This window comes from Sceloporus occidentalis, unplaced genomic scaffold (assembly GCF_023333645.1).
Source record: "Sceloporus occidentalis isolate IW3139 unplaced genomic scaffold, rSceOcc1.0.p SCAF_14, whole genome shotgun sequence".
Taxonomy (NCBI): Eukaryota; Metazoa; Chordata; class Lepidosauria; order Squamata; family Phrynosomatidae; genus Sceloporus; species Sceloporus occidentalis.
In genome coordinates, this window is record NW_028316994.1 from 19938047 (window position 1) to 19961893 (window position 23847).

Genomic DNA, 23847 nt, shown 5'->3' on the forward strand with positions numbered 1-23847 from the left:
ACTCCCCCCATGACATACGCACATACACAGGCGCACACTTCCTGCCCCCCCAAGTCTCCCTGGCTCTTCCTCTTTCAGCTCGGATGGCTGCGAGGGAGGCGCAACACCTGGAGGGAGCGACCCACACGCAAAACCTCCTGGGGGGATTTGTGCGAGACCCACCTGTCCCCTCCTGCTCCACACTACCTGGCCGGTCCTCAGTCCAATTGGGCCAAACTAGATGCCACAATGCAACCACCCTCCAGGCCCCTGAAGGGCCACTTCTTGTAAAAGACGCAGCAAGCTTGTTTTCTGCTGCTCCAGAGGACAAGTTCCAACCCAGGAGAGGAAATTCACAAGGAAGGAGGTTTCAGGAAGAACAGGGAAACGGTCCCCTTGGGGTCTGTGGGCCATCCTTCTTCAGGGGTTTTTAGGCAGCCCTGGGTCTCAGGTGCTTAGCTGTGTCTCCCTGCCCTGCCCTCAAGGTCTGGATTGGGTGGTCCCTGGGACCCCTGCCAGCTCCTGCCTCCCAGGATCCTGCTCCTCTCTCTCAGAGGGTCCCTTGGTCCTGAAGAGCAGGAGAAGCAGCAGCATCCCACCTTGCCTTCCCTCCCCTCCTTTGGGATCCAAGAGGTGTGAGAGTTACACTGTTGTGTTGGTGAATGACACAAAACTCTCCCTTGTGCCTTCTGTCCTTTGCGTGAAGATTGGAGGGAGGTGCAGTGGCTGCTACAAGCAAACAAGGCCCCGAGCTGCTGCTGTCCAGAACGCTCTGTCTGAGGCAAGGGCCCTGCAGGGTCAGTCTTGGCCATTAATGTCCTCTCTGTCCATCATGATGCTAGATGTTGCTCTTTGTTGCAGAAGATGAGAGGTGCCCGCAGCATTTGTTCTCCACCTTCAACACTTTGCTTAAACCTCCCTCTCCTCCTGTCTCTTCATCATTCTCTCCTAATGACTTTGCTAATTATTTCATCTCTAAGATTACCACTATTCGCTCTGAGATAGTCCCCCCCCCCGATTCTTCTTCTGCTCACAATCTTCTATCGCCTTTGCCTAACAAATTTTCTGTGTTTCCTCCTGCCTCTTTGGATGAACTCTCTACACTTCTGAACTCTTCCAAACCTGCAACCTGTTCTCTTGATCCAATTCCTACTCCTCTTCTAATCTCTATAGCTCCCTCCTTTCTGCCCTCACTTCTCCATATCTCCAATCTCTCTCTCTCTACTGGCTCCTTCCCGTCGGACTTCAAACATGCTCTCATTTCCCCAATTCTGAAAAACCCTTCTCTTGACCCCTCCTCTCTGTCTAGCTATCGTCCAATTTCTCTTCTCCCCTTTCTTTCTAAGGTTTTGGAACGGGTTGTTTATTCTTGCTGTCTTGAGTTTCTTGAAGCCAACTCCATCCTCGATCCCTTTCAGTCTGGTTTCCGCCCAAGGCATTCCACAGAGACAGCCCTCACTAAGATCTCCAATGACCTTTTACAGGCCAAGGCTAATGGCCTTTACTCTGTTCTCATCCTTCTTGATCTGTCTCTGTCTGCCTTTGACACCGTTGATCACTGTCTCCTAGTTGACATACTCTCTGACCTTGGGTTCTCAGACTGTGTTCTTGACTGGTTTCGATCTTACTTGTCTGGCAGATCTTTTGCAGTGGTCACTAGTGGTCAGACTTCACCCTCTGTTCCCTTATCTGTTGGAGTTCCCCAGGGCTCTGTTCTGGGTCCCCTTCTGTTTTCTCTCTACACACTGTCCTTAGGAAAACTCATCAGCTCTTTTGGTTTTTCCTACCATCTCTATGCCGATGACACTCAGTTGTATCTTTCCACCCCTGACCTTTCTCCAAGGCTTGAACAGCAAGTCTCGTCTTGCCTCACAGCTGTCTCACAGTGGATGCGCCATCGGCGTTTGAAGCTCAACATGTCCAAGACGGAACTTCTTGTCTTTCCTCCTAAGCCCACCCTTCAACACTCCTTTTCTGTCTCTGTGAACAACATTTCCATTCAACCAGTCCAGCAAGCCCGCAGTCATGGTTTTATCTTTGACTATTCTCTGTCGTGGATCCCTCAGATCCAGACCACAGCCAAGGCTTGTAGATTGCCAAAATCCGACCATATCTCTCCGCCTCTTCTGCCAAGATCCTGGTCCATGCCCTAGTGATCTCACAACTGGATTCCTGCAACGTCCTCCTGGCTGGGCTTCCTCTTTCTCACCTCCGTCCTTTAATCTCTGTCCAACATTCAGCTGCATGCATTATCACTTCCGCCCACCGCTCTGACCACATCTCTCCTGTGTTGGCATCCCTTCACTGGCTCCCCCTCCCTTTCCGCATTCAGTATAAGCTCCTGCTCTCGACGTTTAAAGCCCTCCATGGACTGGCCCCTCCTTACTTATCAGACCTTCTTTCTCCTCTCCTTCCCACTCCGTTGTTCCCTCCATTCTGGTAGTCAAGGTCTGCTGTCTCAGCCCAGGATCTCCTCTGCCCCATCCCGGATTCGCCCCTTTTCACTCGCTGCCCCTCACTCCTGGAACCTTCTTCCCCCACAAACAAGAGCTATCCCTTCTTTAACCAGCTTCAAAACGGAGCTGAAGACCATCCTGTTCAGGGCAGCGTTCCCAGGCATTGCATAATTGTCCCTCGCTATTTGATGTTCCTTTGTTGTCTGTTTTATTGAATCATTTCCTGTATTGCTATGTATTTTATATGTATTATCTTACTAGACAGGCCCCTTCCCCACCACCTTTCCCTTCTCCTTTTGTGTCGTGTCTTTTTAGATTGTAAGCCTGAGGGCAGGAAACCGTCCAATTAAAAAGATTGTATGTACAGAGCTGTGTAAATTTACAGCGCTTCATAAATAAAGGGTAATAATAATAATAATAATAATAATAATAATAATAATAAAAAAAGATGGGAAGGAAGGAAGGAAGTGTGCCAGCATGGCAGAGGTTGGACTAGGTAGCCTTTGGGGTCTCCTCCAACCCTATGATCCCATGGCTCTGGGAACGAAGGAAGGAAGGAAGGAAGGAAGGAAGGAAGGAAGGAAGGAAGGAGAGGCTGGCCACTTGTCTCTGGGTGGTTCCCAAGACCAAAGCTAGAGCCTCACTGGACAGTCTCTCTAGGCCCACTTTAAGTGCTGCAGCTCCATTCTATGCAATCCTGGGATTTGGAGTTTGGGGAAGAGACACAAGTCCTTTCCCAGCCTCCTCTCGCCCACCTGCCTTCCTCCCAGCAGCCCTGGTCTGGGAGTGGGGCAGATGGGGGAAGGACCCCCTTTTCTGTCCTCCGGCCCAATGGGAGTCAGGGAGACCCTTCCCCTGGGGTTCTCTGCCAAATCACCCAGAGAGGCCTCCTGGTAGACCACCACCCACCCTCTGCCCACCCATCCCAGACTTCATCCCCTGCTGACCCCAGGAGGACCTCTCCTTAGGAAGGAGGCAGCCCTCTCTTCTGGTCCTCTGAGGTATTAGCTACTCCTACTAATTTGCTGTCATCTGCAAATCGGTTAACATAATTGACTAACTCATTGTAAACCACTTAGAGAGTGCTTAGCACTATAAAGCAGTAAGTGCTATTGCTATTGCTATGTCAAAGAAGCACTTGCCATCAGGAAGTTCCTCCTGGAGCTGGCATCCATTGCTCCATTGTGTCCTAGTCTCTGGAGTAGCAGAAAACAAGCTTGCTCCCTCATCAACAGGACATCCCTTTACATACTTAAACAGGGCTATTATCATATCACCTCTTAACCTTCTCTTCTCCAGGCTAAACATCCCCAGCTCCCTGAGTCCTTCCTCATAGGACATTTCCAGACCCTTCACCATTTTAGTCGCCCTCCTTTGGACCCATGGCTCCAGTTTCTCAATGTCCTTTTTTAATTGTGGGGCCCAGAACTGGACACAATATTCCAGGTGGGGCCTGACCAGAACAGAATACTGTGGCACTATTACTTCCCTTGTTCTAGACACTATACTTCTATTGATGCAGCCTAAAATCGCATTGGCCTTTTTAGCTGCCGCATCGCACTGTTGACTCATGTTCAACTTGTGGTCCACTTGGACTCCCAGATCCCTTTCACATGTACTTTCATTCAGCCAGGTGTCCCCCATAATCCTTTATCTGTGCATTTCATTTTTCTGCCCTAAATGCAGTACCTTACATTTCTCTGTGTTGAATTTCATTTTGTGAGCTTTGGCCCAGCTTTCTAGTCTGTTCAGGTCATTTTGAATCTTGATCCTGTCCTCTGGAGTATTAGCTATTCCTCCTAATTTGGTGTCATCTGCAAATTTGATAAGTATGCCCCCAATTCTGTCCTCCAAGTCATTGATAAAGATGTTGAATAGCCCTGGGCCCAGGACAGAGCCCCACTGGAAACCCCACTGGTCACTTCTCCAAGATGAAAAGGAGCCATTGCTGACCATCCTTTGGGTTCAGCCGGTCGGCCAATTCCAAATCCATGTAACAGTTGCCTTGTCTAGCCCACATTTTACAAGCTTGTTTGCAAGAATGTCAAGGGGGGCTTTGTCAAAGGCCTTACTGAAATCAAGATCTACTACATCCACAGCATTCCCTTCATCTTTCAAGCTGGTGATTTTATCAAAGAAAGAGATCAGATTTGTCTGGCATGACTTGTTTCTCTGAAACCCATGTTGACTTTTTGTGATGATGGCATTGCCTTCTAGATGTTCACAGACTCTTTGTTTAATGATCTGCTTCAGAATCTTTCCTGGGATTGATGTCAGACTAACTGGACGATAATTGTTGGGATCCTCTTTCTTCCCCTTTTTGAAGATGGGGACAACGTTTGCCCTCCTCCAGTCTGCTAGGATTTCTCCTCTTCTCCAGGAGTTCTCAAAGGTTATTATTGCCAATGGCTTTGATATTGTGTCTGCCAGTTCTTTTAATACCCTTGGATGTAGTTCACCTGGCTTTGAATTAATTTAGGCTGGCCAGGTATCCCTCCACTGCCGCTGCTAACAAGACTCTGCACTGATTCATGGAGTCTTGGACAGAACCAGAATCCCTGATGGCCCCTAATTTGTCAGTTTCCCTGGGGGAGTCTGAAAGTGAGAAGGGGATGCGGATGAAGACGATGGCCCTTCCAGTCTGCAAAATAGGTTGAAGAGGACACATGTGTGTGGGTGTGTTTGTGAGGAGAGCAAAAGTGTGCCTCCCAACCTCTTCCAGGCAAAAGGCCCTTGTGCGGATTGACACACCCATTGTGCAAACAACCACAGAGGAGCCTCAGCAACAGGGATGTGGCGGTTTATTCCCTCTCAGTCCTTGTTTACCCCTTTTCTGCTTTCTACTCCACCTCACTTGCGCCGTTGCCTTGCGGTGCGGATCTGCCTTTTCTTGCGCCGGGTGCGAAGGGGCTCAGGTGGTTTGGGGCTCTCATGGGCTGGCAAGGGGGTATGCAGAGGGGGGGCGCTGGCATTGGGGGCATTGGCACCGCTGGGGGCCTGCCGGTGGTTGTTGGCCGACACTTTGTAGATCAGGTGGAAGAGGAAGGCGTTGGAGTACCTGGGAAAGAATGGGGGGGGATTCAGTGCTTGACGCCAAGAGGTGGGCACATGGGGGGCCAGGCCAGGCAATGGTCAGGAGAGGTCAGGAGACCAGGAAAAAGGGGACAGCAAGATGCTCAGGGCTGGAGATGCAACGTATAAGGGGTGTTGTTTGCCTGGCACTGCCCCCCCAACCCCCTCTGTTCCAAGCTGTCCAGGGAAGGGCAGGACGCTGCCAGAAGTCATCTACTCCAGCCCTCAACTACTTTGAAGGGGGTCTGAAAGGCAGCCCTCCTCCCCTCTGAGCCTGGCTGGAATTTGGGGTCCTCACCAGAGGTCCTCTTGCATGCTCCCTACCCAGAGATGCCCAGTTGGGGGGCTCATGCAGTAGGGCCTCCGCACCCCAGATGTGGGACTCCCCTTTTCCCCAGGAAGGGAGGTTGGCTGGCCCTGTTCCTTTTGGCTTTCTGATGGGCAGCTAAGTCTGTCCTTTCGCTTTGCCTTGCGGGGGGAGAGATGGAGAGATTTGGCCAGAATAAATAGGGCCCATCGGCTTCTCTAAAAAGGGGGCCAAATGACACCAGCAATGGGGCCAAGGGGGCTTCTGAAGGGAGGGCATCCCACAGCTGGGTTTCTACTTTGGGAAAGAAGGCCCCGATCCTCTCAGAGGGTATGGCCTCTCCTGCAGGCCTCATTACTTGGGCTGGCATAGATCACAGGTCACTTTAGCCCAGCCTCCCTGACCTCAGGGTTACCCACCAGGGCATGGCGTTGTCGATGCCCACTTGTCGGAAGGGCGAGCGGAAAGGGTTGATCTGGGCAGGGCTGGTGCTGCCGCCTGTTGCCATGGAGACGGCGGCTTCATCCACGGCGCAGCTGTATTCGCTGCATTCGGTGAAGTAGGCCGGGACCCGAAGGGACTGCGAGGAAGAGAGGGAGATTAAAGAGGAGGAGGAGGAGGAGGAGGAAGAAGAAGAAGAAGAAGAAGAAGAAGAAGAAGAAGAAGAAGAAGAAGAAGAAGGGGGCAGGAGGGAGGGAGGAATGGGGGGCATTCTGTGGGCACAGGGGCACATGTCCATTTCACGTGTGGGAAGGGTTTGAGGATCAGGCCCAGTGGGATGGTCACCCCCATACTTGGCACACAGTGATTCCCAAACTCTGGTCAACCAGGAGTTTTAGACTTCAGCTCCCAGAAGCCTTGCCCATCTTAGCCAATGGCCTGGGATGTTGGCAGCTGAAGTACAAAATACCTGGAAGGATAGAGTTTGCAGCTTCCCAACTGGAAAGGAGAAACCTAGTTTTGTGGGTCTGAGGCAGCCACTCCCAACCCAATAAACATTCCTCTTTGCAGAGGAAACTCCCAGGTACATAATACCGGAAGAGCCGTGCCTGGTTCCTGGGGGTTAATCCCAACCAGAGCAGACCCACTGAATCCGCTCTGGAAAGGTGAGTCACCGCAGAGGTAAATCCCACTGGTTCAATGAGTCTACTCAGGTCAAGTCTGATGGTAGGCTTCAGGCCTTTCTTTTGGCTGGTGGTGTGTGGGACCTTGCAAGAGTGGGTTTATGGGAGTGTAACTCCTGGGTTCAAAATTTGGCAGGCTTGGCCTTTTCCTTTCCTTTCCTTCCTTTTCTCTGCCCTCCTGGGGAGTCATGCCCGATGATGTCATTGCTTTGAGGCCAGAATGACATCACACCAAGGTAGGCTGCCCTCTCTGACATCACCACGGAGTGGGATGACATCACAGTGATGTCACTGCCTCATGGGAGAGCCACTGGTCCTGACGCAGGAGTTTGCAGTGAAAACCCTCCAACTGACCGTCCCCACGGCTGCATCTCAAAGGGGAGCGTTGCTCTTGAATTATCTGCCTGTCTTTGTGTGCGCTTTGGTCTTGGACTAGCAATTAAGGCTCATTAGCTTTACAAGAGACCCACTTCTTCTGGAGAGGAGAGCATATATATATGCATAAATGTGTGTGGAGGGGATATACATTCTTATATTTACCTCTGCATATAGAATTGGTAGCAGCTTTCCTCTCCACCCAGAGCAGGTCTCTCTTAAAGCTTAATGGATGCAAATTGCCCTCCAAGACCAAGACCAATAGTCCAGAGCAAACCATTGTTTCTGGGGAAATCCGCTTCTCTCTCATGCTCCTGTGGAAATGGCAGCTCAGCTGGAAGGGGTTGGGAAGAAACAGGGGGTCCCAAGAGCATGGCAGGGGATACTGGGGTCCCTACTCACCCCAAAGTCTCGGGGCCTTGACTCTGCAAGCCCTAAAGCTGCCCCCTCTAAGCCCTGCCTCTTCCCAGAGACCCAGAAGATGGATGGTGGGCGCAGGGAAGGAGCGGGGGGGGGGGGGCTTGATGGCCTTTTGGGGGGCTTTGCCTTGCCTGGAGCCGGGGGAGAGAACTCAGCCAAGTCTCCTTGAGGGCAAATCCAGAGTTGAACCCTGCATGGAAAGGGAGTGTCAGATGCAGCAGAGCCACCCTTTCTGCCCTCTGACCCTTTTGAGGGGTCTCTTCCCCTCCGTTCCCTCCCCTTTTCCTCTCACCGATGACCAGGTCTGGTTTGGGGGCTTGCAGGAGGTGATAGGGGCGAGCGCTGAACCCCAACTGCAGCTCACGGCGGCCCCCTTTGGACCTGGGGGTCAGCCCAGGCTGGACAGAGACCCCTTGTTCTTCCTGAGAAGGGGAGAGGAAATGAGTGGAGACCCCCATACACACTTGGGAAGGGGATGTGGGGTAGGGGGCTCCCTTTGGTCTCCAAGGCACCAAGTGTGCAAGGGTCCAGATCCGTCTGACTCCCTTCTCTAGCGGAACAGAATGAGGGGGCGAGGGTTGTGCATTTTGGGGGGGGAAGAGACAGAGATAAGCAATCCCTCCCCCTCCCCTCCACTTGCTGGTGGGTCCTCTGGGGCTTTTGGGGCCCTGAAGGGACTCACATCTCTCTGCAAAAGGAACTGCTGGCCGTCCAACTCGGGGGGCAAAGTGTCCCCCACAAAGAGAAGCTCCAGGGAGACATGGGGCAGCAACACCGACAGCTCCTGCAAAATGGGGGGGAGCCATAAGAGTGGGAAGGGGTCCCAAAGGTAATTTAGACTGCATCTACACTGGAGAAATAATCCGGTTTGGCACCACTTTAATTGCTCCAGCTCAAGGCTATGGAATTCTGTGAGTTGGAGTATGTAGCTCTGCTGTGCACTGAGCCCACAACAAACTCCAACTCCCAGAATTCCATAGCATTGAGCCAGGATGCTAAAAAGCGGTGCTGGGTTATTTCTCCAGTGTGGATGCAGCTTTAGTGCAACCTTCTTCTGCTGAGGTAAAGGCCCTGAGGAGTGGGCTCAGTTCAACCTCCCAGTAAAGATCCCCTCCCCTCCAAGCATATACAGGGTCCCCTCCACTTACCCAGAAGGCCATCAGCACCCCAAATTCCTTGCCAGTTTCCACCACATGGATCTTGAGGGACTGTTTGTTCAGGATGTTCAGCTCCGGAACTGAAAAGGGAGAAAAGGCAAAATGGGGAGAGGGGCTCAGTCCCTGAGAAGATAGGCCTGCCCTACTCAACTCAGGCCAGAGGAAAGGCTTCGGATCGGTTCCTTCAAAATTATCCTCTATCCTGCCCAAAGGACGGAAAGGGAACAAACTCCATTGGAGTGCAGTGGAGTCTCCTTCCTTAGAGGTCTTTAAACAGAGGCTAGATGGCCATCTGTTGGGGATGCCTTGATTTAGATTTCCTGCATGGCAGAAGAAGGGGCTGGGGCTGGATGGCCCTTGCGGTCTCTTCCAACTCTAGGATTCTATGCAAAGTAGTTGGTTCCCATTACTTTCATTTTTGGGAAAGATGCCTGTTCCCATTGCTGGTGGCAACACTGGTGAAGGAAAGTAACTTGTTCTTCTCTCTCACTACTTTTCTGTTACTTTCCGTTGTGTTTTTGAGAAAGGAATAGGATTGAAAACCAAGTGGCAGGAACCTTAAAAAATTACTGTCAAAATTTCACTATAAACACTCTTTGGAAAAGCAATTAAAGTACAGCCTTTCTCCATGTCATCCATTGGCCTCAACGGCCCAGCCCAAGATGTGGGGACAAATGCCCCCCAAGAAGGGGTCAGCGTGTGGGCCCCCAAAGTGCCCCAAGTGGCCCATAAGCCCTGCAGGCCCTCCTTCTGCAAAGGGACACTTTTGCTAGAAGCAGGTGATGGGTGTTTGGCTGCTGCCCAGTGGCCCACTTTGGAAACCCTTGGAGACTGTCCCTGGTGGCCTTGCCTCCTTCGACCAGGTGGGGATCGGTCCCTGGTCTGGGGGGTCATTGGGACCCTGGGATGTGAGACCCCTCACCACCTCCCCCCACCTCCAGAGGGCACAGTGAGGAAGGAAGGAAGGAAGGAAGGAAGGAAGGAAGGAAGGAAGGGGCCTTTGGGTCCCCAAGTGGGCCTGGGTCCCCCATACTCACAGTGCTGTGGGGCCAGCTGGGTGATGATGTAGTACATAGTCAGCGGGTAGCTGAGAATGACCGCCAGAGGGGCTCCAAGGGGCAGCCCCCGCCACTGGTAGTACTCCTTCCATGAGCCTAAGTCAGAGGGATGTGGGGGGGGGGGAGGAGATGGAGAATTGGGGTTCAGACAGCAGGGAGGGGGGAATCATCATCCTGATGAACCCCACCCCACTCCCCAATGTTGGTGGGTCCCATGCTGGTAGGGCAGCCAATCCATACTTCAAAGGAGATGAAAGTGGTTCCCCCTAAAATAGCTCCAGCACCTCAAGGAACTCCTTTTAAGTTTGGACTAGAACCTGGAAAGGGTTCATTGGCCCTGGGAGATCAGTGGGTCCTGTGCAAAAGAGGCCAGGGACTGGCTGGGGGGGGAGGTCCAGTTGGTCTGAGGGAGGGGTCAGTCAGGCTCAGGCCAGTCAAGAACCGGAGCAAGAATCCCTTCCCTGGCCATTACTTCCATGGAACAAGACGCCTGTGTCCTGAATCATCGATCCACGCATGTATTGCGACACAAGTGTTTCTGGCAGGATGAGTTCAGGCGCTGGGTGCGATGGCAGTGCTGACCAATGGCAGGATTAGAGAGATAAAGACGCCCCGAGGCTGAGGGGGGCATGAAGGTCCTAGGCCTTGGTGCCAGAGGGGCAGGAGAAGGGGGTTCACCCTCACAGGAGCCCCCCGAGCCCCCCATGCCAGCCTTCCCCCCGAGAGCCCCTCTTACCGAAGAAGGTCCGAGGGGTGGGGGGCTCTGGGGGGGCCGGGGGCAGCGCAGTCCCTCCTTCTGGCCGCAGAGCCTCAAAGGGGTTCCCTGGAAAGGGAGAGCAAAGGGTCTGGTCAGAGGGATGTCCCCCTGTCCACATCCTGCCCCCACTTGGGGGTCCCACTGTCCTGGGAGGGGTGGTGGTGCCTGGTAGACCTTCCTTCTTTCCTGGGGGGCAGTAGGCCCCCTACTCCTTAGAGACCCCCTCCCTGCCTCCCCCCTAGCCCCCTCACCGCTCTTGGGGAATGGGGGTGTCCGCTGGGGTCCCCCCTGGAGGCCGAGGCCATAGTCGGGCGCCCGGACCAGCATGCTCTCTCCAGCCCAGTAGCCGCGGGTCAGTCCCCGGGTCACCAGGAAGGCCTCCTTGTTGAAGGTCTCACTCGTCGCCTCTGGTCAGAGGGGGGCAAGGCAAAGGACCAGTGAGAGACTGCCCCCTGGCAGGACTGTGCCCCCCACCCGCCATGGCTCTGGCCTGTCCTGGGGCAGTCAGCATCCCACCTGCGGCAAAGGTGAAGGGGAGGCTAGCCAGGTCCCGGGTGTGGGCCATGTAGCCGGCCATTCGCTGGCACCAGAACTGGTGGCCAATATCCTCAGGGCTCCGCATCCAGTCCAGCTTCCGGCACCGCTCTGAACAATAGAGGACGGCCTTGCAGTGCTGGCTGGGGGGGGCAATGGGGGCAGAGGAGGTCAGGGAAGGCAGAGGAGACCCCTACGGACCCCCCATTCAGCACCCTGACAGTCAGGACACTCAGAGAGGGTTCTTTCGCCCGCCCCCTGACCCCCCAGCATCTGCCCCGTGAGGTGCCTCCCCTGCAGTCCTTTCGGTGGAGTGCATGTCAGGGATCAGTCGGGCCATGAGGTCCAGGCGAACCCTACAGCCGGCCCCTGTGCCCCATGCCCTGTTCCCTCGGCAGGGTCTCATTCTCACCAGGGGGTGAGGGGCCCCTCGAAGCTGTGCCGCTTGCAGACGTGGCAGGCGCGGACGCGTGTTGTGGGGAAGGAGAAGGAGGGCTTGGGTCCCCAGCCGCGCATCGGGGTCCGGCTCATCCTGATCCCCAGTCGGGCGACCAGCGGCTCTAGGGTCCTGTGGAGAGAAGGGCCAGCTGGCATGGCGGCAGGCTCTTAGACCAGGGGAACCCCGACCCCTGGACCCTGGCTCTCCTCACTTGTGCAAGGCGGCGTCCCCAACAGCCAGGAGCTTTGGACGGCGTGGCTCCCCAGCGCCCAGTGGGCAGGACATGCTCTGGCAGAGGAGTGTGAAGGCTCGCAGCTCCAGGGACCAAGGGCCCGGGCGAGGTCTGGCGGGAGAGCCCTGTCCGGCTGCCTCTGGAGCCCCCGACAACTGGAAGTCGAAGCCCAGGATGGCACCCTGCTCGTCGGTCACCAGCAGCAGACGCTCCACCCGATGCAGCTGATGCTCTGCAAGGACAGGCCAAGGGGTCAAGCAGGAGAAGGCCAAATGCCCACTCAGCCCGGTCTGGGGACAGTATCACTGGTTTCACTCATCCATAGCCCTTAATAATGGGGCTCCAAGGGTTTTGGGGTTCAATTTTTTGACTAAAATTTCTAGACGTATATATGAGTATATACAGTAACTGTTTCTGCTCACCCCAAATTATTCTGGGATGGAGGAGAGAGTGGAGAAGGGGGGGGGATGTCAGTCCTTTCAGGACAGATTGCACTCTGGCCTTTCTCCTGGGAATGGGCCCTTTTCTGGTAACAGTTAAAGTGCAGCACTTACCTCGACCCATGGATAAGTCAACCTTCTTGGATCAATCTTTTGAGTACAAGGCCTAGACTTATACATGAGTATATTCAATAAATGTAAAAGTGACCTCAAAGAGTCAAATGCTTGGTCGGGTCAAAACAGAGCGAATGGATGCAAACCACAAAGCAAGCAAGAGGCCCTTGAAAGGCCACAGCCGATTCCCAAAGGCCAGGGGCAAGGTAGTGCTTGGACTGGCTTCCAGAATGGGGGGAGGTCCAGAGCAGAGGGATGACCACTGAGAAGCCCCTCCGTCTCCCATGTTCCCACCGGATGACCCTGAGGAGGCCAGAGAGACTGGCCTCCTCTGGACATCTAGAATGGGCCCATAAAGGCCTCCGATGAGCCAGGCCAGGGTTGTGGCCTGAGGGTCAGGTGGGGATGCTGGGAGCTGCTGATTCTTCTTGACCACCCTCAGGCAACCCTGTCACGGGTTTTCTTGGCCAGATTTCTTCAGAGAAGTTTTGCCCCCCCCCCCTTCCTTCTTCCTTTGAGGCTGCTGAGAGAGTGTGCTTTGCCCAATGTCACCCAGTGGGTCTCCATGGCTCAGCGGCATTCGAACACTGGTCTCCTGAGTCATTGTCCAAAAGCTCAGAGCCTGCCACCATGCTGGCTCTCTGGGAGGCCAGGGTTCAAATCCCTTCTGGGCCATGGAAACCTGGCCTTGGGCAAGTCACTCTCTCTCTCAGCCTTAGGGATGGATGGCTGAGGGTCTCCCATCCAAATACAAACTGGGTCTGAGCCTGGCTAGCTTTCAAGAGCAGCTCTGCTTGGATTTTAATTGTTTCTGCAGCCTGCCTTCGGTCTGTCTGGAGAAAAGCGGGAGATTGATGAAGCAGATTAATTAAGCAAATAATAGCTTTTCCCCTCCCTTTGTTTTCTTTTCTGTCACCCTCAGGCATTGCCACAAACAAAAGGGGGGGGGGATTCCAACCATCCAGAGGCACTTTGGGAGTGAACTCAAATGGACAGACACAACCTCAGAATGGAGGCACCCCGGATGGGACACCCAGAGCCCCACAGCCAAAAGCGGCACGGCTCCCAAGGTGCCACGTTGGCCGAGGAGGCTTCACGGAGGCCTAGATTCCTGGACAGGATCCGCCGTGGTCAAGGTGATTGTGTGAACCCACATGAGCCTCCTCCCCAACGAACGGGTCCTTACCTGCCTTAGTAGTGGCCCTCTCTGTCTCCCCTTCCTCCCCTTCCTCCTCCTCCTTCTCCTCCTCTTCCTCCTCTTCCTCGCTGGTGCCCACGAAGTTGATGAAGCGCTGGAGGTCGCGCAGGGCCAGGGCCTCCTCACTGTAGAAGCGCCCACTGACCTGCTGACCAGGGTCTGGGACGGAGAAGGCCAGGGCGCGGTTGGGCAGAACGTGGAGGACCCAGAGGGCAGGGTCGAGGGGCAGCCGGCGGATGGAGCCCTCCTGTCTCTTGCGCCGCTCGCCCCCCCGGCGTCCGGAGGCCTCCAGGAGCAGACGCCGGTACCAGCCATAGAGCAGCTCCGCAAAGTCCAAGATCTCCGCCCGGTAGCCAGTGACAAACTCCATGCCTGCGGCCAGAAGGAAGCCAGGATAGGATGAAACCCACCTTTCAGGGCTCCCCAGGGAGACCCCTTCCCCTTTTGGGATCTCAGGGCAAGAACAGTGCCCTGAAATGTGTATGAAAGAGAGAGTGTTCACCATTAAATGGCATACTCAGGGCATCCATGCCCTCCCACTGTCCTGGTGGGGCAGGGCAGTCCCAGTTGACCCTCTGCCACCCCACTTTTAAAAAATAACCCACTTTCTGTCTCCTTTCCTCCTTTGACCTCCTCTTACTTCAGTGGCTGCAGACTGAGTGCAAAGTGCCCAAAGAGTTTGCCCTCAATTAACTCAGGAGCGAGGAGATGAGAGACCGGGCCCTTCCCAGGTTCAGGCAAAAGCAAATGGATGCTTGTGTGTTTGCCCTCATTCGTAGCTTTACCCACACTCTGATGTGGCTTGCCCCCATGTGTCCCCATTTTAATCTGTGGCATTTGGGAGGGTGTGGGTGCAACTGTGGCTGATGCTTAATGTACCTGGATCTGTGTTACCACAAGAAGGGGGTCGTTCCTGGCCTATGAGTTTTGGGAACCGAGTTGCTCTTTCACCTCTCTCCAAGGCCTGGGAGTGTGTGGTTTTGTGGGGATGTCATGGGAAGCCTTTGCTGGCTTGCCCCCCTTTTTGGCAGGACACTTTGGCTGGATCTTTTCCAGTTTGTTTTGGAGAGTTCCAGGAGCACTTTGTCTCCATCCAAGACAATCTCCTCGACCTTTTTTAGGGGGGGGGGGATGACGGGCTGGAGAGGGTTTTTTGCAGTCGTGACACACACACACACACACACACACACACACACACACACACACTCACTCACTCAATTGGCAAGCACCCCATTTTAGTGCCAGGCTTTTAAAGGCCTCCATTTGCCCAGGCTTTCGGAAGATGTTCGCTCACGAAGGGGCTTCTTTTGGCCCAGAGTGGCTCAGCCGCCTTCCTCTCCAGGGTTTCAAACCAGATGGCTTTTTTCTGTTTGTTGCTGTTGTTTTTAAATTCAAACTTGGGCTACTACTTCTGGCCCAGTTTTTGCATTAATGATGGCTTTAAAGATGTTGATCTGGATGGAAGTCACCCAGAAGAAACAAACCTTCAGCTGAGAAGAAATTATTATGTTTTTTCTTTGATAAAAAACAAATAAGCCAGCAAAGGGTTGAATAACCAAAAGCAGAACAACACAACTAATTGGTTAATGACATTTTTGGACTGTGACTCCCAGAATCCCCCCAACAGCTATGCTGGGAATCACAGTCCAAAAAAGTGAAATTTCCACGTTCTGGAAAGGCAACACATCAACCTGCCACAGCCAGTGACTGGGATCGCTCCAGTCCCAGTATCCCATACTGGAGGCTAACTGGAAACCCTAAGGAACCCCTGATGGGTCACGGGGTCCACCCCAATCCCCCCTTTCTTCCTATCCTGTCCATCCCAACCTCGCCAGTACCTGAAACAGATGCCGCTTTGAAGGAAAATAGCCGATGGGTTCCCCAGGTGCCACTGTGACCTCAGGCCTTCCGGAACCCTGGGCAGGCAGCAAGCATGGCTCCCTCTTGCAGCCTCCTCCTTCCCTTCCTCTTGGGACGCCTGGGTCCTTCCTCTCTCCCCGTTGCCATAATAGACAGGGCCCCGGAGCCCTCTTGGACCCTTGAAAGGCCATGCCACACGCCACCAGAGCCCCCTGGTCCAGCAAGGGCCCCTCTTCCTCTGGGGTCTCTGGTAGCTTGGAGTGGCTATGCCAGGTTGAGCCTCCCTTTTCCAAAATGCTTGGGGGACCAAAGTGTTTGGGGTTTTGGAATATTTGTGGCTACATAGTGAGATGTCTTGGAGCTGGGGCCTAAAGTCTGGACACAAAATGCATTTAAGTTTGGCCTTATACACATAGCCTGAAGGTAATTTCACACACAATATTTTTGATAGTTTTGTGCATGAAACCAAGTGTGTGAACATGAACCCTCAGAAAGCAAAGGTGCCACTCTCTCGGTTTTGGATTTTGGAGTATTTTCGATTTCAAGACTCCAGATAAGGAAGACTGTCCCTAAGGGCAGCCTAAAGCTGCCCCTTTTAATGCCGGATCAGGGACGTGGCAACTACATGCGGTGGCCACGATCTCTGCTTTCCGCAGCGCAAAAAGGAGCTGCAAAAAGTGGCTCCTTTTTGCACCCTGGAAATGGCGCCAGAGCTGCAGCTTTTCTGCACGCCTTTGGTGCTGTGTCATGTAGACGCAGTGGCAGAGGAGAGCACCATGAAGCTGCGCACCATGTGGAGCCATGCGCGGCATCATATCAGCCTCGGGGCAGAGTCAGGGCATGTGTCATGTGGATGCCATGCTCCAACTCTGCCCCTAGGCTGGCCTTAATAGCCGGTTTTTCTAGCTCCTATATTTGGGGTGGGGGTGAGGGAGGAAGACAAGGTGAACATTGAGCTTAAGCAGAATTAATACTTAAAAACCCTCAACAACAGGCAGGTCGGCACTTTGCTTTGAAGGTTATAAAGGGGAGGTTGTGGAGCAGAAGCCCATGGATGCCCTTTGCCCAGAAAGCCCCCTTATTGCCCTCAATTGGTGCAGGGATAGCGCATGCTTTGGACAGAATTTGCTGGAATGGATTAATCCAGGGGTAGGCAACCTTTTTGAGCCGGGGGCTGGGTTGCTGTCCCTCAGACAACTGGGGGGCCGAAGTAAAAAAATAAATAACTAATTTTTTTTTTAAATTAAATATATAAATAAACCAGGAAATGTAGGACAAAATTTTCAAATGGAGGACACTTTGTTTAAAAATAATGGAGGACATGTGAAAAAATTTGCTGATTTTTAAAAAAATGTTAATATAAATACATGTTTCTGAGGCTTCTATAGACAATTACCCCCCAAAGGCCCCGGCGGCAATCGGTAGCAGGACCGGGCTGGGGCCGGTCCCAAGGCCTCGCCGGGCCGGATCCAGCCCGCAGGCCGCAGGTTGCCTACCCCTGGATTAATCCCTTGGCCCCAAAGAACTGATTTGTTAGCACTGATTGGTTAAGTAATTCAAACCTGCATTCAGAAATGCCAGCATTTAGCATCTAAATGCCCCATGTTGGCTCTGGAAGGCCCCTTCCCACTGAGACCAAAATGGCCCCCTCCTTGTTGTCCTTCCATGAGACCTTCCTCTTCAGACAGGAGTTCGAAACAGTTTGCAAAGGAAGCCCTTAGCCTGTTGTATTATTTTAAAGTGTTTTGTGCATGAAACCAAGTTTGTGTACATGAACCCTCAGAAAGCAAAGGTGCCACTCTCAGTTTTGGATTTTGGAGTATTTTCGGTTTAAGTGGTTTTGGGGTGGTTTTATCTTTTAAAATTGTATTCTGTTTTTAAATAAATGGTCTGTTTTAATATTATAATAGTTTAATTCCCTTTTAATGGTCACTTTTGCAGGTTTTTAATTGTACTGCGTTTTTTAATCCCAATTTTTTTTGGAGGGGAGGAAACAGGATACTACGGCTAGTACTACTACTACTGCTAATAATAATAATAAATGCAAAATAAATGAGCAACATTTTCCAATGTCTAATTCATTTCATTTGCAAATTTGCAAAGGATACATACTAATTTAATCGTTTAGCATATCAACAAATGGCTTGATTCACAAATCGCTTTTATAAAGATTCTCTTACCACTTTAAGGATGAAAAGGCTACCATTTTTGCTAGCTTCAGTGTTAATGCTCCTCTGTTTCGAGACCCCAACTTTGGCGGCAGGCAGCAGCAGCTGGTAGTTCCCAAGTTTGAATGCGCAGTGAATGTGCTCCGGGTCTTAGTTTGACCTTTGACCTGGCAGGACCCAAAATCCTGGGTCTGTTTGGAGGGCAAGGCTTTGGACGTCACCGTTTGTGGGTACACTGCTCCCAGGACATGGAAGCCCACAAGCCCCCACATAATCCCTTGGAGCTAATTGCCTCTGAGCACTGGAAGAGTTCTGCCAGCCAGGAAGCAGATGCCTCCCTTCCCATCTGGAACTGGGGAGGGAGGCTGTCCTAGAGCAAGGGGTCTCTGTCTGTGGGGCATGGTTTGGGGGTCGCCAAGACCCTGACATGATAGCCCCCACAACGTGAGACAAGGATAGTCCTGGGGCTGCCATGTCCTTCCCTGCTTGGATCCCTTCCCCCTTCTTTGTCCCTCCTTGCCCCCCATTTTTATTCCTCAGACTTCCTCCAGACCCACTCCCTTCCTTTCCCAGCCCACAAGAAGGGTCAGCCATAACTATCCAAGAATATTTATTTACCCTCCAAGACCCCCCTCACCATGTTCAGAGACAGACCACCGCCATGCTTTCCCAGAGTCCTTTGCGGCACAGCCATGGCATGGGAGGGCCTGGGCCTGTCCCCTCAGGGCTAGGGCCACACCGGGGCCAGCGCCAGGCCCCCCACCAGGCCCCAAAGCAGGAGCGAGAGGGTCGCCCTCCGTCCGCCCCCAGTGCCCACGTCAGCCCACATGTCCCCCTCGGCCACCTCTGTCTGCTCCATGGCCCCGTGGACGGGGGCGTGGGGGGTCTGGGGCACCCGGAAGGGGTGTCCGTCGTGGGCGGCTGTCTGCTCCATCCAGGAGTGGTAGTTGGAGACGCGGGTGTAGACGCCGGGGCTCTTGGTGGCGGCACAGCTGCGGCCCCAGCTGACAATGCCCACTTGGTACCAGCGCTTCTGGGGGCTGCTGCTGGGGGGTCGGCACATGAGGGGACCCCCACTGTCTCCCTAAAGCAAGAAGGGGGAGGGAGGGAGAGGAAAGAGGGGGCAACACTGAGCGCTTCAGAAGGGGACAGGCCTCCCCCCCATCTGTGGCTGATTTGAGGAAGGGGCAAAGCCCCCCACCCCATGGCTAAACCCCTCCTTTGGGGGAAGAAGGAAGAGAGAACTAGGAGTCATCTTTGCCTCCCTGTGCCAAGCAGGAAAGAGCTGAGTTCTTTGGACTGCATGTCCCAGAATCCTATGTATTCTGGGAGCTGCCATCCAAAAAAGTAGATTTTCCAAATTCTGGATAAGACAAAACATAAGCGGAAAACAAGACTGACCCAGAAGAGACGGATTCTGTCTCTTCACCTAGAATCACACAGAATGGTTGAGTTGGGAGAGGACTCCCTGCGGTCATCTTGTCCATCCATCCTCCTGCTGCCCCTTCTCTGAGGCCACTTTTAGCCCCCTTTGCCTCCTGTCCTCCATCCCAGTATGATAAAAATGGTCCTCTGAGCTGAAATGTCCTGCAATGTACCTTTCTAAAGAGGAAAGGCGCAAAGTCTGGGCAAAGAGACCTTAACCCTCTGAGAGAAACAGCTGCAAAAGCTGCTTTACACAACTACAGAGATGCATGTCTCTTCTCCTGCAAGACATTGCCTGAAAGTCCAAGGGTTTAGGTGAGTGTTAAGGTGAATGCTGGCACTGATCTGCCCACTGGACAGGACTGCCCCTTGCGACCTCAGGAGTGGAGTCAGGGCGCCCAGGCGTCCTTTCTTCTAAAGGGGAATGCCCCTTTGGATGGCTGGAAAGCTTTCCCATTTATATAGGTTGATTAAGAAGGGGAGGGAAGGAGGAAATGGAGGGGGGAGCGGTCCTTCCAAAAAGACCAAAACGAGGGCATTAAGCAGTTCAGGAAGGTGGGCAATATGTTGATTTTACAGAGAAAAGCATGGCTGTGTTAACTAATTAGTTAAGAGCTACTTCCTGCATGTCTTGGGTTTTGACCGTCCTTCATTGCTATTTTGAAAAACTGGCAACGCTTTTGCACTTAGAGAATCCTAGAATCCTGAGACCCCCCCCCCCTCAGGGTCATCCAGCCCCCCACCATTCCCCTTGAATTCCCATGGCTCCATTCTTTGCAAGGGTACAATTGGCAGGTTTGTGAGGTATTTAGAATTATCTGCCAGGGAACAGTAGGTGCCTCTCCAAACTACAAATCCCAGGATTCCATCGGAGGATGGAGCCATGGTGGTTGCAGAAGTACTCAAGCCTTGAGAGCAGTGTAGTTGGAGGGACGGAGGGAGAGTCGCCAGCTATGTCCTGATGGTCCAAGGAAGGGGAGGGGAACCGTGTCTGTTTTTCCTCCTCTTTCCCCTCCTTTCCCTTAAGCCCCATCTTGGCCTTCTCTGGGGTGGCCCCATATCTCATCCACCTGCAGCAAACCACAAGGCCTTCTGTGGAAGAATGTGGTCCTTTTGGAAAGCTGTTCTTTTGCAGAGAGACAGGCGGGTGAAGGGTGAGGCAATGGGGGAGGAGAGAAGGTGGCCCTCTCCTACCTGGCAGGCGTCGCGTCCGCCCTCCTCATACCCGGCGCAGACCATGTTCCTGGTGATGGAGTGGAGCCAGCGCAGGCACAGCGTCCAGTCCACCATGCCCACCTCCACGTCCAGCAGCTCATAGGAGCCCTGCTTTATGTCTGGTTGGGGGGGGAGAGAGAAAGAAAGGGGAGACCCCACTCATGCAAGGCTGCTGGGGAGCTAGAAATCAAAACATAGGACCTAGCCCCCAGCGACAGCATCTGGAAGGGCAGCAATGCCTCTCTTTTTAAGAGAAGAAGCTTTCCAGGTGTTATACCACTCTGATCCCACTTCAACTGCCTTGGTCTCACCATAGGGAATCCAGGGATGTGTGGTCTGGGGAGGGATAAAGCAGAAAGAGCTCTAGTGCAGTGGTTCAGGGAGAGGGATGCAAGGCCCTCCGCAAACTACAACTCCCAGGATTCCTTAGGATGTTGCCATGGCAGTTGGAGTGTCATCAAACCCCTGAAGCCGAGGGGGCCTCCAGTCTGCAGCATCCCTTGCCAGAGGTGTGCAGAGTGGTCCAAAGTCAGCAGGTGCATGCATACACATACAGGCTGCAGGGAAATCTGAATTCGATGATGATGATGATGATGATGATGATGATGATGATGATGATGATTCTCTTGGCTAATCCAAAAGAGAGGCAACCATTGTCCAGTTGAAGCCTGGAATGACCAGAACTGGCTTCCCTTCACTGCCTGGACTTGGGGCCGACTTGGCTGCGAATGCCAACAAGAGACCCCTGGACAAGAGTGTAGTCCATCCTCCTGCCAGCCACAGTGGCCATCCAGGTGGCCCATGGGAATCTCACATCAAGGGCAGGAGGCAGTGGGTCCTTTGGGGCCTTCATGGGATAAGAAGGACAGAGAGGTCACCACCCCGCCCCATATCGGGGGTCCCAGCTGGGGGCTCACCGGGATGCGTCAGCCCCCACCCCGCAACAAAGCAGCTCTGCCAGAGGTTGTCGTCGGGGACGATGGTGCGGTCAGGGAGGCAGAGTGCGCTGTGGTACCAGCTGTAGGGGATGGGCTCCTCCAGCAGCAGGAGGGCAATGTCGTTGTCGTAGGTCTTTGTGTTGTACAGCGGGTGCACATGGATCTTCCGCACCCAGCGGGTGACGTTATGCCGCCCGAGGAGGTTGCTCCCAGCTGCCACCTTGACGGTCTTCCTGAGGAACAAGGGAACGAGGAGGGCGAGGCAGAGGAGGAGGAGGGAAAAGGAAGAGGTGATCAACATCATCCAGAATGAGTCACACCAGGAGGAGAGCAACGCTAATGGAGTGTGTCTGTGTGTGTTGCCTGTGTCTTCCCAGATTACCTGCCCGTTATTTAAGGGAGGCCAGATCTGCCTGCCTCCTGAGGGGCCTGGACTGCATCTCCCATAACCTCCCAGGCAGCTCAGGAGGAGGGCAGTTTGGGGAAGGGGATTCCTGGCTGCAGAAGTGCCCAGACCTCACCTCTGGAAAGAGAGGGCAGCAAGAGGAAAACGGGACTATGGCTCTGTGTGTGTGTGTGTGTGTGTGTGTGTGAGAGAGAGAGAGAGAGAGAGAGAGAGACAGCTGGATTTTTTTTCCAAGCATTTGCCTAATAATATATAATATCTTTCCAAAGCTGGAAGCAAATCCATGTTGGCCAACAGGGAAAAAGCAGCAAGGTTGCTCACAGTTGTGCAACGTTTAATTATCCCAATCAATCAAGATGCCACAAAAGAATGGCAAGCGTTTTCTGGAGAGTGAGCCAGGCGGGTGGGAACGTCACAGTATGTTGGACTGCAGCTCCCAGCATTCCTCGCCCGTGGCTAGGCTGGGTTTGCAGCCACTCCTGGGAGTTGCCCGCATGCCATCGTGCAAACAGGCAAGGAAGAAGGAGGCTCACACATTTCCTGGTTCTCAGGGAGAGAGGTCAACCTTTGAGAGGGGTTTGGGGGGGGGATATGGAATTCCCTGCTAGAGAGAGTGCCAGCCTCCACTCCCCTGAACTACAGCTCCCAAAAGAGGGTCCCTTGGGGCTGTAGTTCAGGGCAGTGGAGCCTGGAGATCTCTTGCACAGGATTCCAAGTACCATCCCAACCTAAAAAACTCAAGGCTTCCACATGATGAAGCCACAACAGGGAAAGAGGTTTCGAACTATGGGGAGGGTGTTTCAGTGCGGACCTCCTCTGCCTTTTGGCTATGCCCCCTCCTTGTTTCAGTCAGGCCCAAAAATGGGGGTCCAGGAGCTGCCCCCCTCCAATGCAGAGGGCTTTAGGGGTCAGCTCTGTGTGTGTGTGTGTGTGTGTGTGTAAAAGGTCATTGCCTGACCCTTCCCCAAAGTGAGGCTCCCCTCCTGACAACCCCCCCTTGCAAAGCATAGGGCTTACATAGTTTTTTGTGGGTTTTTTTGGGCGATGTGGCCATTTCTAGAAGAGTTTATTCCTGACGTTTCGCCAGCATCTGTGTCATTGGCATCTTCAGAAACTGAATTTCTCTTCCATGCCAGCATTCTTTGAAAATGCCAGCCACAGATGCTGGCAAAACGTCAGGAATAAACTCTTCTGGAACATGGCCACAGAGTCCAAAAAACCCACCAAACACGATGGATGCCGGCCGTGAAAGGCTTTGACTTGACGCTTAGGGCTTACCTTTCATCGGTGAAGCAGTGGGCCGCAGAGAGGACCCACCAGGGGTGGATGATGGACCCTCCGCAGAAGTGGAAGGTGCTGGTCTGCACGCTGACCACCCAGGGCCACTTGCCTGCAGGGGCTTGTGTGCCGCCCACGATGCGGGTGCCGCCCATGGAGAAGCCGGCCAGGCCATCGTACTCCGGCCGGTAGCCACAGCCTGAGGAGGAGGAAGAGGAGGGAGAGGAGAGGAGAGGCGTCACTCATGGCACCCCACTTTCACTGCCACCAGAGATGTCACCCCCCCCCCCCCGGAGGAGGATGTCACAGGGGCCCCTGTGAGATCACAGAGCAAAAAGGAACAGCTGGAGCAGAAGGGAGGGTCCCTCTTGGGGAGGAAGGCCGGAGGGTGGGTGGGTGGGCGACCGCTCCCCTCTGAGGCAAAGGGGCTCCCTGGGTACCTTCTGCCCCCACCTGGGCCTGGTACCTTGAGCCCAAGCCCTCGTCGCCCACAGGAGGGGCAGGAGCGCCAGAAGGGCCAGGGAGCCCATGGGGGTCTCTCCCAGAGCCCAGGGGCAGCCAGCCAGACCCAGACCAGAGAGTGAGCGGGGCCAGGCTCTGCCCAGTGACCTCACAGACCTCCAGCCAGTGACCTCACAAACCCAGGGCCAGAAGCCCCCCCCCCCCGCTTTCCCTCCTTCTTCTCCAGGGGGGTGGTCTCCCTCTAAGGCTCCCGTCGGCCTGTGGGTCTGGGGTCAGTGGCTGGCAAAGGGAGGGAGGCCGGGCAGCAGGAAAAGCAGCCTCCCAGCCTCAGTTTCCCCATCAGCAAGAGGAGAATGATGGGAGATGGAGAGAGTAAGAGAGATGTAAGGACACTTGGTCACACCTCCGCTCCTTCTGCCACTGGCTTAGATTA

The 23847-nt window shown here is 53.8% G+C and overlaps 2 protein-coding genes across 2 annotated transcripts; both read right to left on the bottom strand.

Annotated features, from left to right (window-relative positions):
• Window positions 1-5256: 5256 nt before the first annotated feature.
• ZMYND15 (zinc finger MYND-type containing 15) lies at window positions 5257-17145 on the bottom strand. The gene is made up of 14 exons (XM_089480436.1): window positions 17085-17145; window positions 13651-14034; window positions 11890-12142; window positions 11652-11807; window positions 11222-11382; window positions 10957-11112; window positions 10685-10771; window positions 9928-10044; window positions 8882-8970; window positions 8416-8517; window positions 8026-8155; window positions 7865-7923; window positions 6234-6394; window positions 5257-5493 (listed from the first exon to the last, which is right to left on the bottom strand). The coding sequence occupies exons 1-14, from the start codon at window positions 17104-17106 to the stop codon at window positions 5286-5288; spliced, it is 2085 nt and encodes a 694-aa protein (XP_089336562.1). The 5' UTR covers window positions 17107-17145; the 3' UTR covers window positions 5257-5285.
• A 1268-nt stretch (window positions 17146-18413) lies between these two features.
• On the bottom strand, window positions 18414-23485 carry LOC149304429 (serine protease 55-like). Its single transcript, XM_089481291.1, has 5 exons — window positions 23419-23485; window positions 22953-23151; window positions 21248-21501; window positions 20310-20449; window positions 18414-18774 (listed from the first exon to the last, which is right to left on the bottom strand). The coding sequence occupies exons 1-5, from the start codon at window positions 23480-23482 to the stop codon at window positions 18418-18420; spliced, it is 1014 nt and encodes a 337-aa protein (XP_089337417.1). The 5' UTR covers window positions 23483-23485; the 3' UTR covers window positions 18414-18417.
• Window positions 23486-23847: the final 362 nt, after the last annotated feature.

Excerpts from the sequence above, each read along its gene's own strand:
- ZMYND15 (XM_089480436.1), bottom strand. The coding sequence starts at position 17,106 with ATGCTGGCATTTCTGAATGCAG. Across the intron at positions 10,045-10,684 it reads CACCCCTCGGACCTTCTTCG|GCTCATGGAAGGAGTACTAC; the intron begins GTAAGAGGGGCT and ends CCTCTGACTTAG. Across the intron at positions 7,924-8,025 it reads CAAACCAGACCTGGTCATCG|GGTTCAACTCTGGATTTGCC; the intron begins GTGAGAGGAAAA and ends CTTTCCATGCAG.
- LOC149304429 (XM_089481291.1), bottom strand. The coding sequence starts at position 23,482 with ATGGGCTCCCTGGCCCTTCTGGCGCTCCTGCCCCTCCTGTGGGCGACG. Across the intron at positions 23,152-23,418 it reads GACGAGGGCTTGGGCTCAAG|GCTGTGGCTACCGGCCGGAG; the intron begins GTACCAGGCCCA and ends CCTCCTCCTCAG. Across the intron at positions 20,450-21,247 it reads GTGGGGGCTGACGCATCCCG|ACATAAAGCAGGGCTCCTAT; the intron begins GTGAGCCCCCAG and ends CCCCCCAACCAG.